Source organism: Magallana gigas, chromosome 1 (genome assembly GCF_963853765.1).
Source record: "Magallana gigas chromosome 1, xbMagGiga1.1, whole genome shotgun sequence".
In the NCBI taxonomy this organism is placed as follows: domain Eukaryota; kingdom Metazoa; phylum Mollusca; class Bivalvia; order Ostreida; family Ostreidae; genus Magallana; species Magallana gigas.
In genome coordinates, this window is record NC_088853.1 from 62,071,923 (window position 1) to 62,087,485 (window position 15,563).

The following is a 15,563-nucleotide window of genomic DNA, read 5'->3' on the forward strand; positions in this document are numbered from 1 at the left end:
TGTTAATTTTATGCCTTGATTGTAATTTTTTTTTCTGTTAATTTAACTGTCACATTTTCTTCAAAATTGTGATTAGACAAAAAGTTAATTTATAAACAAAATTAAGGGGAGCTTCATACCATAAACCTATTATTTTTAGCATCTATTTCTATTGTAGTTTATGAAAGTCAATTTACACAGGAATGTCTCATGAAATTTGGAGCAGAGGGACATTGCCCGTTGGGTGCTTCCTTATGTATAAATGTTACCATGACAGTATTTTTTTTGTAGAAGCATAATATGTGTGTGTGTGTTGATTTGAAAGATTTATCAGACAGAGAATCAGCTGAATTATTATCATTTTAAAATATTGTTTGTTGCATTGTTAAAGAGTTCAGATGTTTTCATGGCTCTATTTTTTATCATAAAAGTATATGTACATGTTTTTATTGGCTTCAAAATGTCTCAAACAGAGAACTGGTTGTATTATTTTTTATTTTTTACATAAAAGAAAAAAAAATTCTTGTTGAGTTTTGATATTTTATATACCTTATTGTCGTGTGAATTTGATGACTAAATTATTACACATACGAAATGGAGAGGGAAAAAAATAATAAAACTCGGCTAATTATAGATTACACAAATGATTTAAGATATATTAGAGGGGTATAATAGCAGTTGAGTGTTTTCCTATCAGATGATTTAATCAAGACCTGTTCGCCATATTGTAGGTCAACATTCCCAGATCCCTTCATTCTCATCAAGTTGTACTGGTTACTATGGTTAAGATAAGATTATAAATAATCTGCATCTTTTTATTCATATATATTACAATTGATAAAAACGTCTATATAATAATGTCATATAACTTTATATTAAAGAATGGCAGACGGTAGCCTATTAAAAGAAATACTAGACTCCTTGCATGACGTGGATAGCATCAATTTCTTTGCGGCTGCCAATGGTTTAACCGGAGAGGATGAGGTCGAAAACCGACTGAAGGAAGTCCACATTGATAATTTATGGGAGGAACTTCTTCTTGATCTTGGACCCGATTTTAAGAAACCTAGACACTCCTTTGACATTGAAGGGCCGTCTACCAGCATTCAGTCAGGGGGTAGGGATGAAAAAGAAGAGAAACCTTATTTTATATGGAAGAAGGATACCCGGATCTTCAGGAAAAACCTGGCCCGTGACACGACATTCAAAGTCAAGTTCAATGAGCAATGGAGGGGGGATAAATTAATAGATGTACCAACTAAATTACACGAGATGTTTGACGACCTGTTGTCGCTGGCAAGGGGTCACGATGCAGATCTGGGAAGGGTGGTCTTGAGTCATCCTAGTTTAAACAATCCTATCGTTGTCCCGTTACAGTCCTGGGAAAGTTTAAATGCAGATGTCGTCATGTCTGAGATTACCAAAGTTCTCAATTCGAACGAAAGTTTACCCGTAGACGAAAACCTGATTGTCACCATCGGATCCATTGATTTGCCTAAAGGAGGAGGTAATCCAAGAAAACTACCCATCACTTCTCTGTTCGGACCCAAAAATAGCATAGAAAGGAAAAAATCACTTTTTCACGTACAAAATGATAACAATTTATGTCTGGCAATTTCGATAGGTCTGTGTTTTCTAAAAACGTGTAAAAAAGTGGACGCCGATACATGGTCACAATTGGCGAGGGATGATTCGAAACAGATGTTAGATCATGTTCTCAAATACCGCACCGTTTCCAAGACTTATTATGACAATATCTTAAAAAAGTCGAGAAAAAAATTGCAAACCAAGTTGGCGATGTGGCTGTGTGAAAAAGCCGGAGTGCCCACTAACAGATATCTAGGTCTAAATGATATCGAGCCTTTCGAAACCTTACTCGATGTCTCTATCAACGTCGTGTCCTCTAGAGTAGGAAACAAGTTTGTCAAGGTGACGAAGGACCAGGATAAACCTCGTCTCTATCTGTATCACATCGACTCGGAAAACGAAAAACACTGGCACGGGATCGCCAGAATACAAGGGTTTTTCAAAGCGTCGTACTTTTGTCATACTTGTTTGAAACCGTATAAAAATAAATCGAAGCACTCTTGCACCACCTCTTGTACGGTGTGTTTACATGACAACTGTCGAGAAACGGATGTCCAAATGGGCTGTCGTTCATGTGGTCGAGTTTGTCGATCTTGGGAATGTTTTAAAAGACATAAAGAAAAACGAAAAGTCAAAAAAGAGAGTTATCCCCCTGCCTGTGAGTTGTTTCACCAATGTACAAAATGTAGAGTCATTCTGGAATGTGCCAAGCGCTCTCCTGATTTACATGTTTGCGAAGAATGGCAGTGCCCTAACTGTCGAGAATATCAGAAAGGGGAACATAATTGTTATCAAAATTCATATGGATCTGAAATGGAAAAACGAAACAAGAAATTTATATTTTACGATTTCGAGACGCGCCAAGATGACATCTTTCATTGTGAGGTTGGCTACAGTCCGTCTCGCATTAGATGTCGACAGTGTGTTAAAGAACCACGTCAGTGCGTCAATTGTAGATTGTGTCAGAACTGTCGTGATCCGTCTTGTGGTCTGACACAACACAGAGTCAACTTTGCAGTACTTCAGACCGCATGTCACAAATGCGAAAAAAAGGAATTGGTGGAGGGCGCCACCTGCAGTTCTTGCGGAACTCGATGTAAAAATTGTTCTCAGACCTACAAGGAAGAATACCTATTTTCTCCTTGTCCCGACGCCTGTGGGAAAAGAGAACAGGTGTTTTCAGGGGATAACGCCGCCGAACAGTTTTGCGCTTACGTCACCAGTAAGACCTGCAAAGACTCGATTTTAGTTGCACACAACGCAAAAAGTTTTGACTTGTACCCTGTTTTAGAGGTTCTCATCGATCGTCACTCCATTCGACCTAGCAAGATCATATATAGCGGTTCCAAAATCATGTACATGCATATAGCCCAAAAACTGAATTTAACTTTTGTGGACTCTCTCAATTTCCTTCCCATGAAACTAGCAAAAATACCAGAAGCTTTCGGTCTGCAAGAACTCTGCAAAGAATACTTTCCACATTTGTTCAATACCAAACTTCATCAAGATTACGTGGGACCTTATCCAGAATTACAGTACTACGGACACGAATTCATGTCAACAGAGGAGCGAAAAAAATTAGAAGACTGGCATGCAACGAAAGAGAACGAGACGTTTTGTTTTCGAGAAGAAATGCTGCAATACTGTCGCTCGGATGTCGATATATTGCGACGGGGCTGTCTTGAATTTAGAAAATTAATGATTAACGTGACAACCATCGACGAACACGTTACACAAGCTGATGGAAGTTTAAAAAAACAAACCACCTATGGAGTCGACCCGTTCGATTACGTCACCATTGCGAGTGTATGTATGGGCATTTTTAAGTCTTTGTTTTTAAAGGGAAAGGAGAAATTACAAATAACAAAAGACGGGAACACGGAATGGTACGACATCGAACATTTAAGAGGGCTGCAAGTGGTAAACCTTGAGGAATCATGGGTCCCTGTTGTCAATCTTCAAAACGACGAAAACGTGAAAATAGGCAAACGAGAATTCAAGAGTCCCATAGCTGTCGTGCCTTCTCAAGGGTACACGAAACGAGATAATTACAGTAAAATTTCAATCCAGTGGTTAGAATGGTTGATGGAAAAAAGTCGTCAGCGAGGGAAACCCATTAAAATTTCACACGCCCTAAACGGAGGTGAATATCAAGTTCCGGGCACCAATTACAGATGTGACGGATATTTGAGCACATTGTCTGGAAAAGGAACCATTTACGAATTTTACGGTAAGAACAAACACATTTATTTCTTTAACAGTTGCCCCTCTCTCTCCCCCTCAACTGAAGGGGGGGGGGGCGGCGGCGGCGGCGGCGGCGTACTGGATTATAACCCAATGTATTTAAATTGTTTTTTTTTATGTTTTACAGGCTGTGTGTTCCACGGTTGTCCTTCCTGTTTCCCAGAGGAACGGAATAACACCAAACATCCGTCCACCAATCAAGCAATCAAAGAATTATACGATATGACAATTAACAGAGAAAAAGAACTTAAGCATCTTGGATACAAGTTGGTTACCATTTGGGAGCATCAATTTAAATATCAACTGGACAAAAACACGATATTACAACAATACCTGTCGACATTAGACCTGCAAGATAGACTCGACCCACGTGAGAGTTTTTTTTGGGGGCAGAACCAATGCCATCAAACTACATTACAAAACCGACGAAGACGAAACCATTCAGTACTACGACTTTACCAGTCTTTATCCATGGACTAACAAATATTGTCGATATCCCGTAGGACATCCTACGATCATCACAGACGAGTTCCAGGACATGTCTCAGTATTTTGGGCTTGCCAAAATTAAAATTTTGCCTCCAAGAAAACTCTACCACCCCCTGCTCCCTTACAGTTCAAATGGGAAATTAAAATTTCCATTGTGTAGAACGTGTGCAGACAAAGAAAATCAGAACGAATGTGCGTGCTCTACAGAAGAAAGGGCAATCACGGGTACATGGTGTACACCTGAAATTCAAATGGCAATGTCTAAAGGGTACACAATTTTGAATATCTACGAGATCTATCATTTTCCCGAGTCGTCCAAATACAACGTCGAGTCGTGTAAGGGGGGATTGTTTACTCAGTATGTAAATATGTTCTTGAAAATCAAACAAGAGGCTTCGGGATTTCCCGATGAATGTGTTACGGAAGATGCGAAATGGAAATACATCAGAGATTACAAAGAAAATGAAGGCATAGATTTGACTTACGAGAAAATAGAAACCAATCCAGGGTTACGATGTTTAGCTAAACTCTGTTTAAATAGTTTCTGGGGTAAATTCGGTCAGAGATTGGGCATGCAGCAGTCCATGTTTATCCACGAATCAGAGGCCGACAAATTTTTTCAAATGCTTTCGGATCCAACAAAGATACCCCACAATTTCCAAATTGTGTCAAAAGACATGATTCACTTAGAATGGAGTAATAATCCTTTATTTGCTCAATTTGACAACAAAACAAATATCTTTTTAGCGTCGTTTACTACGATGTGGGCTCGACTGAAACTGTACAGTGTTCTTGACAAACTGAACGAAAACGTATTGTATTTTGATACAGACAGTGTCATTTTTAAGGCTAACAAGTCGGACGATTTGAGTCACCTTCCCATCGGCAATTACCTGGGCGAGTTAACGAACGAGATCAAACCCAAAGACGGCTACATTGTTGAGTTTGTCTCAGGAGGTCCAAAGAATTATGCGTATCGCACTTTGTCGGGTAGGGAAGAATGTAAAGTGCGGGGCTTTACATTGAACTGGGCCAATTCAAAATTGATCAATTTTGATGCCATTAAGTCAATGATCTGCACTTCACACGAACGACAAATCGAAATCATCAACCCTTGTAAAATTTCGAGGGACAGTAGAAAGAGAAAATTGCTGAACAGAGTAGAAACTAAAAATTATAAAATTGTGTACACCAAAAGGAAAATTCTTCCCAATTTAGACACATTGCCTTTTGGATATTAATTATGTTATAAAAACCCCTGTTTTTGATGTTTTCATTTTTTATTAAATGATGTTCACAAATAAATGATAAACATTACACTTTTGTTCATTGTTATTACATTGTCAATAGGTAATCCATGGAGTATGTTTTTTCTTTCGCCGAACATTAGTGATTCCAGGAGGTCTTCCGACCTTTTTCGTACTGACATAACCAGTACCAGTTTGTAACTTATTCGTATCGTCTAGTTGGTCGGTGATATTTGGGCCTGGATCTTCAGAGGTTTTCTCAGAGCTTTTAGTGGTTTCTAAAACAGCTTGAGTAGACTGATCCTTGGTATGGTCCAGTTTATGAAGTAGATGTTCATATTTCAGTTTCGGCACAAGTATCATTTCCCTCGCCATTTTTCATTTAAGTTTTTGCACAATAGGTTTTAGTAAAAGCGATACTAAAGAAATATGTTTGAGTAATATCCGACGTTTTTCTCGGTTGCTGACTTCTCTAGATCCCAGAGATCGAATGTGTGATTCGTAAGGTTTCAACTGGTTTATATACTTTTTAGGCAACGGATAAGTCCCCGTATAAATGTTGAGTGATATTTCACTTAGCACGTCATACTGTTCACTTGTCAAGGCTTTGACGATCACTTTTTGTTGTGCACTGTCTGCATATACAAGAAATTTGAAAAAAGCCTCGTGTTTCTTGACTGTTTGCCACATGTTTAAATAATGAGAAATAAATACGAAATCAGGTTCCTTTATATAGGTTGGTAAATGATCATATCTTCACCCGGGAGGATACGAGATCTAAGTTGATAGTCCCTGTTTTGTGTTGGTTCTAAGCAAACGTGCAGATAACCGAAATTAGGTCGAGTTGCAGATTCGTATGCCGATTTGAAAAAGGAAACCTGACCTGGTAATATCTGAGATCCAAAGGTGATGACCTGTCTTGAGTCCCGGTAATTCTTAAACAAAATAACGTTAAGGAAATTTAATGAAATGGTCCTGGCATATTTACCCGGAGGATATAGGTTCTGTGACAACATCACAATGGTCACATTTCGATGATGAGATGTTACTGTGAACAATTGTACACAGTGCGGAGATTGTGCAACCTGCAGCATGAGATCATCCAGCACTACTACGGTGTGATCAATACCCTCTGTGTACTGTTCTATATCGTCTTTAGAAGGCAGTCCTTGGTGTAATGAAAAGTTTGGTATCGTCTGCACCATCTCCTCAAACATAGGTTGATGTTCAGAATAAGCATAAACTATTCTATCAACAGGCGTGGAAAACATTCCATTTGCGTTTTGTAAAAGTTCTTTTGTGAAATGCGTTTTCCCGCTTTGTGTACTACCACATATCAAAATGGTGTTAGGTGCCGAAAAAGGAAGCAAGGAACGGTTGTTCATATTAACACCACTTTCTATTTCGATGTTTCTCGGTCGCCAGACCTTTTCAAAATAATGTTTGGTGCTATGTCACACACTTATATATAAGTATACAAGCATAAAAACAATTCCAGATATAATTTTAAGATTTATTTAATGATACATAAAATATTCATGTATGAAATGCTTTACAAAGCCATCATTTGATTGCATGTCAAGAGAAAAAAAAATCATAGAAACGATTGAAAGATTTTTTGAAACACAATCTGGCAATTAGAAATACTAATACATAAAGTCCACACAGATTGGAATTACGAGGTTGAAGTCGATAAGATTTAAAACGACATTCTGCACTGTTCGTCTTTAAAAAGTTTTGAATATCTTGACTGTAGTCAGCTGGTGATTTCCCAAGGCTGTCAAAGAACTCGGCTTGCAATGGACTGTACACGATTAATGCCACCCAGTGTTCTCCAGGAAATGGTAAAGGTTGAGTATTGACAATGAAGGCGCTCGGAAATTCTGTAACCATTTGAGGCAAAGTATTACTAGCAAACACACCTTTTACGAAACGTCTTAAGCAAGGATCTGTCTTCACCATATTCAACAGTTGTGTTGAATTCATGGTTGAATGTAATTAATGTCACGTGATTTGTCAACCTCAAGTAGAGATGAAAATGTTGCAAATACAATAACATTGGCTGCTTTGGTTGTTGTTTGTTTGAATTTTAGTTCCAGTCTGGTGTTTCCTCTTCGAATCAGGTTTAAATACTCTTCTCCAAATCCACTCGGATCTATCGTAAACACGAAGAGTGAGTATCCGTTTCCAAAATTTTCACGAGAGATAATCAGCCCAGCATCGTTGTTCCATTTCCCAGAGGCTTCAAATAAACGAGCATAGGCGGCTGAATAATGTCCAGCCGTAAAGTCCGTCTTCAGTGGTCTTCCAGGTACGCTTTCTCCGTTGACGTATATTCCAATATCTGTTAATTCCATATGCTCGAAATTAAAAGGGTTGGTTGTGTAATCCCCATTTACAGCTTTCTGGTCCACCAGAGCCACCACAATTCGATCGGGCCTGTGGAAATATATTGTCCCAGTAAAACTCGGTTGATCCTTTGGGTATGGTATTCATTTTCAGTTCATTTCTTGATATTGTATACTTTACAGGAGTGGATTCAATCTGTTTACTGTGGTTAAGCAAAACACCTGGGTCAACACGTACTTTGGCCACTTTGTACACGACGTCTAGTATTTCTAACTTGTAAGCAGGTGCAGAAGTGGAAGACATGATGACAAAAGGGGCACTGGATCTAAAGAGTTTGATGTAGATGTCTACTCCGTTAATCAAGTATTTATCTATATCAAAGATATCTTCCATCAGGTTCCCTTCCAGCTCAAAGACTTTACTTTCCTGAGTAAAACCATACCGCATGATCAGACCAACATTGCCTCCACCGTACGCATTTGCGTCACCAAGATTCCCCTCGTCTTTAAAGAACAGCTCCGATTGTTTTTGTGAATTGAGTTCATCTTTCCCACTGAACAAAATTGTTTTGAGGTAAGCCTTCCACGGATAGTTATTGGTATTGAAAGAGACCAACTTGTTGTTTAAGTAGACATCCATTTGAGAGAACATGCTTTGTAGAGGTAGGTTCACTATACCAGTTTCTTCGTTTGCTGACAGTGGAGATCCATCAGCTTTCAAAATTCGGGCCTTTACGTATAGTTTACTTCTTTTTAAATCAATGTATTCTGCTCCTGAGCCTGATACAACAATCTCGATGGGAGTGTCAGACACTCCTATGCTGGAAATTGGTCTTGCTTCTGTAAAATACACTTTCTCGACCGCTACTTGGTTTGTGGGGGATGCAAAAAGAGAGAGTTCCATTGGTTGAGCTATGTCTCTATTGTCACTGCTTAAAAATGCCATTTTCACAGCTTGAAGATACTCTTGTAGCTGTCGATATTAAATTCTTTCTTTTTTCTAGATTGTGTTGTTTTGTTTGGCACGCGTCGCTGTTTCTTGACAGGCGTCTTCTTCTTTACGCTCGTGGCCTTTCTTTGTTTTCTTGGTTTGAATGTACCGGTATGTTTTTTCCTCAGAGTTTGAGATGTTGTTGGCTTTAATCTCTTTAAAGAAATGACAGAAGATTGTAAGCGTGGCCTTTTTATACCCCCATTCACTTTGACAAATGGTACACCCTCTTTAACATCCTTTGCATGTTCCACTTTAGCTCTTTCTTCCACGGCAGCTACTGGAGTCACCTGAGTGCTGTTCTCTTCTGATTCTAACTGTGAGTGATTTCTCAGTGGAATCACGTAGGACTTGTAACTTTTCACACCTCTTCCAATTTGCTTTGGTTTGTATCTGTAAGGGTTGAATTTTTTCTCTGCCATGTTCTTGTAGAAAGCCTCCCATATTCGGGGATCGCTGACATAAGTCAGACTATTCATTATAAAACGTAAGGAATTTTCTTGAAATGAAGTGTCACGGTCACAGGTCCGTTTAAAAATGAAACTAAATTTCCATCTCTGTCTGTTATATATATAGCAATCTGCTGTAATTGACCAATTTTTACTGGAATATAATAAGGCTGGCTGTAGGTGATATTTTTGGGATTTTTTCCTAAGTAAATGCGTCTTAGGAGGGGTGCCTCTTTTCCCCCAACAATAGATTCCTCACAAATGTCACAACATACAAACAATTCTGATTTCTTCTTAGATGAAATCCAACTCTCTGTAGAAAATTCAGTCAAAGCAACAGTCCAATACCCGTCAAATTGAATCTGTTTATTTAATTGGACTCGAAAGCAATGTGGTTTATTTTCAAAATATTCAGAGCTATCCGTAGACGTCAATACCATTCGGACGCTCATCTTGAATAGACAGAAGTGGTAAAAAATGACAGCTTTTATTGTTTTTCGAGAGAACTCTCCGGAATCCATGAATTAAATTTCTTTGGCCATCCTTCCCATTTTACAAATAATTCCTTGATTGCACCACGACGTCTTCGTCTAAGTATTTTTTCCACTCTATAAGAAACATCTTCCGACTTTACGACTTTTTGAAGTTCAGACTCATAAAAAGTACCTGCTATAGGGTCGTCTGCCAAATCCTTTAATTTGTACACAGGTATTTGTCCTCTTTTGTACCTTTCATTCACTTTAAAAAACTCTTCTGACCATTTTTGCTGATAATCTCTTTGGAAAGGGTGTTTAAGCTGTGATATTCTGACATTATCTCCAATTTTTAATTTGAAAAAGGGTTTCACTCGTTTTTGCAATTTTCTTTTGCCTGAGTCTTTGGGTTGAATGTGATCCTTTTTTGTCAGTTCTGCTTTTGTTTTCAGTGACAGATAAGCTGCTAGTCTAATTTCATCGGCATTCTGCTGGTTTACATTGGTTGGAGCATTTCCTCCTAATGATCTATGAGGTCTATTGTTGTAACTTTTCACCAAGTCTTGCAAGACATTCACAAAGCGATATGTTCGGTTCTTCATGAAATAGCGATACATTAGGTTCTTCATGGTTCGAATAACCCTCTCAGCATAGTTTGCTTTAGTTTCATTTTGAGTGTATATGACGTTTATCTGCTCTTTTTTCAGGAATGTCTGTACCCAGCGATTTTTAAATTCACTACCCTTATCTGTTCTAAGGGTGTTTGGTTTTCGTCCTCTTTGGAAAACTGATTTTAACCCGTCAGCAATGCTTTGATGGTGTTTATTTTTTATAGGGATTATAAACAAATATCGACTAAATATGTCGATAAGCACTAATAAGAATTTATAACCATCATTATGCTTTGCAATATTTGAAACGTCTGCCAAGTCACCATCCCACATAGAATCAATTGTATCCACTATCACCTTTGAACGAGGAAATGTTTTTCGGATTGGTTTATACAAGCTATAAGAATCTTCATTGTTTAAAAACTGTCTTATCTTCAGTCTACCAATTTTGAATTTCCCTTCCTTTTTAACTGCCTGATATAATTTTTCAGGGCCTGCATATGCCCCAGGTTTACCGGGAGTGTAGTAGAGCTCCCTTAAGTAATCCGTATAGTCTGACATACTGAGACAAACTAACCATCTCTCTTTCCGACAGTAACATTTATATTGTAAAAAATAAAGTATCATATCATAGGTATTGAATCATTTTATTTGTTAAAATGAAAATAAAGCACACAAATGAACAGCACAATAAATAATATATACTGTAAGGTTCACATAATTTATTACTTTCTTCAAGTGTTCATTGTCATTCAAGATCACTCTCGATAGTTTCTGTGTGTTGTAGATCTCCTGCATTACATTCCATTGACATGTTGTCTTGCGGATCGTAGCCAAATGGGGTACATTCGGGACAGCTTAACGTTCCAAGTTGATTTTGATGAGACTCGCTGAGCATACAAAATTCAGCGTCTTTTAATTCTGGCGCATATTCATGCATCTCTTCGATGGCATCTCTCAGTCTTGCAAATTTGTTTTTGTTTAGAGAAACGCCTTTCCTTGTAGGTACGGGTTCCAGAGCATCGTCTGGCTTCCAGAAGTGTCGTATGTCCACTGTCGGATAGCCTGGTGATAAGGAAACGAAGACACCCCCACCAACATGCCACTGTACTTCTTTGTCTTCTTTCCCATTACTATCTAAATAGTCTTGAATATCTGGTAAAAGAGATTCAAACATCAACCAACGGGCTAAAGGGAAGGTAACTCCCTTCTTAGTGGCAATGAAACGGCCATGTGATTCTGCGAGGTGACGAATGTGAACGTAGATCTCCCCCTTGAAAGGCATTACGGTGAGGAATAGGTCATTTGAGTCGTCCAAACTTATCCTACATCTTGGTCCCTGAGACTGCTGATAATCAGCGTTATTTGATTCGTTTCTGGAACCTCCTCTTTCTTTGGTACTGACGACGAATGACCTTGCCATTGCCAACTTCTTTTCGTACTCAGACTTTGTGTCATCATCCTTAGTCATCAAGAGTCTGGATAAATCAGGTTGATTGGCTTTCATTAATGCCGTTCGAAGGCCCATAAAAGCTCTGGAACCTCGACGTATAATGATGCTGATCAATTTCCTGTTTTTGTCATAGCTGGTTTTCTCAGCGTCTATCTGTTGTCTCATTTCATCAGTTATTATGTTCGAGGTGTAAAGATGCCCCGAAACAGGAACAGCCATCATCTTCTTGACCAAAGTCGAGTAGTTTTTCTTAATCAGGTCTTGGTGTTTTTGCTCCATTTTCTTGTTGACTTGATTTCACAAGAAACTGTCTGCTGTTTGTTAAAGACTGATGAAAGTTTTCAAAATATACAAAGTTTATATATACAAGATCTAAGTCACGTGACTTAACTGTAGACTCGCCCTTGGATGTAGACTGTGTCATAAGGTCAGTGACTGTAGACTCGGTCCGTTGTCCTTCTTCCTTGACAAATCTAACAGTTATACCTGCAACACTTTACATATGTACTTTTAAAATAGATCCATCAATATGATCTACTGATGTTTTAAGGTATTGCCACTGTGTTTTACTCAAAGTTATTCCTTCAGTACTTGGTTTTCCAGACTGATATCGCCGTATGTCAATCTCTGTAGTGTTGTTGGCACATATCATAACATATACTTCATTGGAGAGAGGGTAGCGATCCACGTATGAACATGTTTTAATCAAGTCATTTTCCAACGTAGGGTGTAAAACACAGTCTACCTGAGTAGGAGTTTTCTTCTCGTGTAAAACACCAACAGTGATGCACAAAGTTGTAATAAGGCCTATCGCAAAAATGCTAGACATTACAATGGTGATGTTTTTTTTCAGCTTTTCTTTAAGCATTGCTTTACACTCATTTCCACAATCATTTGTTAATAATTCCATCATTACCATTTTTTCAGCCATAATTAAAATAAATTGTTTTGCTAGATGAGTTTCAAGAGTAACCCTGAACTGTGTAAATTTTTACACAACATGTCTCATTATATAGTTCATCATTGTCATTTGACCTTGATGTGACCTCATTTGGCCTTGGTGTGACCTTACTCATCACTTAACCTCTGTGTGACCCATATAGTCATCCTGACTGTCAAGTGACTTCCTGACTAGGTTCCAAGGTCACCTTGGGTAACTCATTTGACCTTGGTGTGACCTTACTCATCACTTGACCTTGGTGTGACCTTAGTGTGACCTTGGTGTGACCCTTGGTGTGACCTTAGTGTGACCTTGGTGTGACCCTATGACGTCATCTTGACTGTAGTGACTGTTCCCTGTCCTATATACTACTCATAAAACATTACAACTCTCAGCTGTGTCATAGTTGCGGTGTATATTCTCATTGATACGCTCGTAATTCTATGAGGGAATTTAAAATGACCTCACTTACCACATGACTTACTGCATCATAACTTCTTGCACAACACCGGTCTGTACATTAATTAATCTTTTTATTCATGATGATTAAATGAAATGAAGGTCACAGAAAAACAAAACTATTACTCTACCTTTGGATGATATTAACCTGTCTACTTGGTCTGCCCCATATGCCTTTTTTTCTGGGCTTGAAATGTATTCAAGGGCAAGTTTTGCATCATTCTGTATTATAACTGGAACAGGACTGTCTCTCTTAATTTTTAAATATAGATGAATATATATCGCACCAAAAACTATTTTTATGGCTTACGGCCATCTAGTTGCCGGATAATCTTTACGGCAAAGAGTTCAGTTATCTGAACATGCGCGACAAAAAATAGTTCTATTCGAATGTGTTTGTTGTTCATAATAAATATCTTTAAGCAAGATTATATTTTCCATATGTTATGATCACTTATGTTATTGTAACCAATATGAATTGACTTTATTTAAATAAACTCTAAATCTAACGCGAATGAATATTAACTGCAGTGTTTTCCCTAGGCCGTTTTTGCTATATATAGCCCCCCGCCATGCATCACACAGTGCCGCCATGCTTTCCGCTATGCATACTTACATGTATTATAAGCAAAAAATCTTTTCCCAATTATTTCAGATCCTAACAGTGATAAGTAAATGTAAAGTTGCCGTTATTTTGTTCAATCTTCATAAAAACGTTTGCACCCGCAGAGAGCGTCGCTAACCTCGATCGACATTGATCTCAGCAAGGGGGAAAGTGTTTAACGGTTAAAGAACTGAAGTTATGATTGAGATATATTGAAACTGGGATTATAAATCGGTAATAAATGCATAAATAGAGGGGCAATTACTACTTGTTTTAATATAATGTGCCTTCTTCGACACCTCCGCCATTATCGAATGTTGGGGATTTTCCAAGATCTAAAAATAGCACAATGTTCCCTCGATGGAGTTACCTTGGTTGTGCTATGATTGAACTGTTTATTTGTCGTAAAAATATTGGAAACTTGAGACCAAATGTACTCACATAAGAAAACAATATACAGTTAAGCTTGATTGCAAGTCATATACGGAAGCGATGTCACATTACTATAACATAGAGACATATCGTATAGTATGCCTCTGAAAATGACTGTGTACACATGTCATGTGAAGAGAGACTGACTGCAAAGTTATAGTGCAGTAATTAATTTTATTTAAATTTGATGTCAAAACAAGTTTGCTGTAATTGCATTGTTCTGCCTTTTTTTTGCCCTCCCCCCCCCCCCCTTCCAAAGAGTTTATCTCTGTACAAAGGCAAAAAAATAAAATAGAAGGTGTTAGAACTGCCTTGTGAATCTATATTTCTTATAAAAGCTTGTGAAGGTCAGCCTCTTAAAAAAGTAGAAAAAACCCAGAAAAATATGAATAAATATACATTTATAAAATATAAATAAAATGGAATAATACTTGTTGGTGTAGTTTTCATGAGAATTCATTAATTATAGTACATAACATGCAATACATTTCATCATTTGGTTATATTATTTTTACGCGCAATGATTTTGCGCTGGCTGTGGCGCTGTTACGTCGCACCGTGCACCAACTCTCGCGCAAGTTCATAGTGCATAGGAATACAAGGTATACTGATATTTGAGAGCATGTTGGTTTTAAGTGTTTTTGTGTCCTATATAGTTGAATGAATTTACAGTTAATGTACTTCAGTCTTTGGATAAAAGAAAGAAACAAATTGTCTCATATTGGAGTTTGAGTCTGACATCATCATTATTATTTTATGCAGTCTATGATTTTCCTAAAGCAATGGTGGTTTCAACCAATTGATAAAAGAGGCGTCTAGATTTCATTCCTGTCTGTTTCGGTCACTAAGGTTCGACCAATCAACAAATGGGGCATGTTGATATAGGTCCTGTTAGTTTCTATAGATCTATGAATTACATGTAGCTAGTTACTTTCTATAGAACTATAAATAAACTAAAGTTTCCGTAAGAAATAGAGGGAATCATACTCGATCCATGTAAATAAAGTCATATCAAACCCGTAAGCCATTATGGCCCTTCAGGCCTTTGATTTAATCTATGACTAATTAACTATTTCTTAAAAAAACAATACCATTCCTCTAACGGTCCTCAAATCGTGCTCGTTTATTAAATGCTGCTCTAGTTCAGTCAGGTCCCCTAAAATAATGTTATCATCGCTGCAAGCTTAGTGCATTCTGTACACAGCAAAATGTGCCACGTACGTATCACATACGTTAAACATGTTTGATACGTACGTGA

General features: G+C 37.9%; 4 protein-coding genes across 5 annotated transcripts in view; 2 read left to right on the top strand and 2 right to left on the bottom strand.

Annotated features, from left to right (window-relative positions):
* LOC105345769 (transmembrane channel-like protein) overlaps window positions 1–501 on the top strand; it is a 4,082-nt gene extending 3,581 nt beyond the window's left edge. For both annotated transcript variants that reach the window (XM_034462856.2, XM_034462855.2), the window contains exon 3: window positions 1–501. This exon is cut by the window's left edge and continues 1,248 nt beyond it. The gene's annotated coding sequence lies outside the window, so the exon portion shown is untranslated.
* A 360-nt stretch (window positions 502–861) lies between these two features.
* On the top strand, window positions 862–5,677 carry LOC117688514 (uncharacterized). Its single transcript, XM_066080331.1, has 2 exons — window positions 862–3,796; window positions 3,938–5,677. The coding sequence occupies exons 1-2, from the start codon at window positions 862–864 to the stop codon at window positions 4,288–4,290; spliced, it is 3,288 nt and encodes a 1,095-aa protein (XP_065936403.1). The 3' UTR covers window positions 4,291–5,677.
* A 1,850-nt stretch (window positions 5,678–7,527) lies between these two features.
* LOC105319486 (uncharacterized protein F54H12.2-like) lies at window positions 7,528–8,839 on the bottom strand. Its single transcript, XM_066087230.1, has 2 exons — window positions 8,070–8,839; window positions 7,528–7,984 (listed from the first exon to the last, which is right to left on the bottom strand). Exons 1-2 carry the CDS (start codon window positions 8,837–8,839, stop codon window positions 7,528–7,530), a joined length of 1,227 nt encoding a protein of 408 aa, XP_065943302.1.
* Window positions 8,840–11,052: 2,213 nt separating this feature from the next.
* Window positions 11,053–12,364, bottom strand: LOC117685088 (uncharacterized). The gene has a single exon (XM_034459347.2). The coding sequence runs from the start codon at window positions 12,147–12,149 to the stop codon at window positions 11,166–11,168; it is 984 nt and encodes a 327-aa protein (XP_034315238.2). The 5' UTR covers window positions 12,150–12,364; the 3' UTR covers window positions 11,053–11,165.
* Between the last annotated feature and the right edge of the window lie 3,199 nt (window positions 12,365–15,563).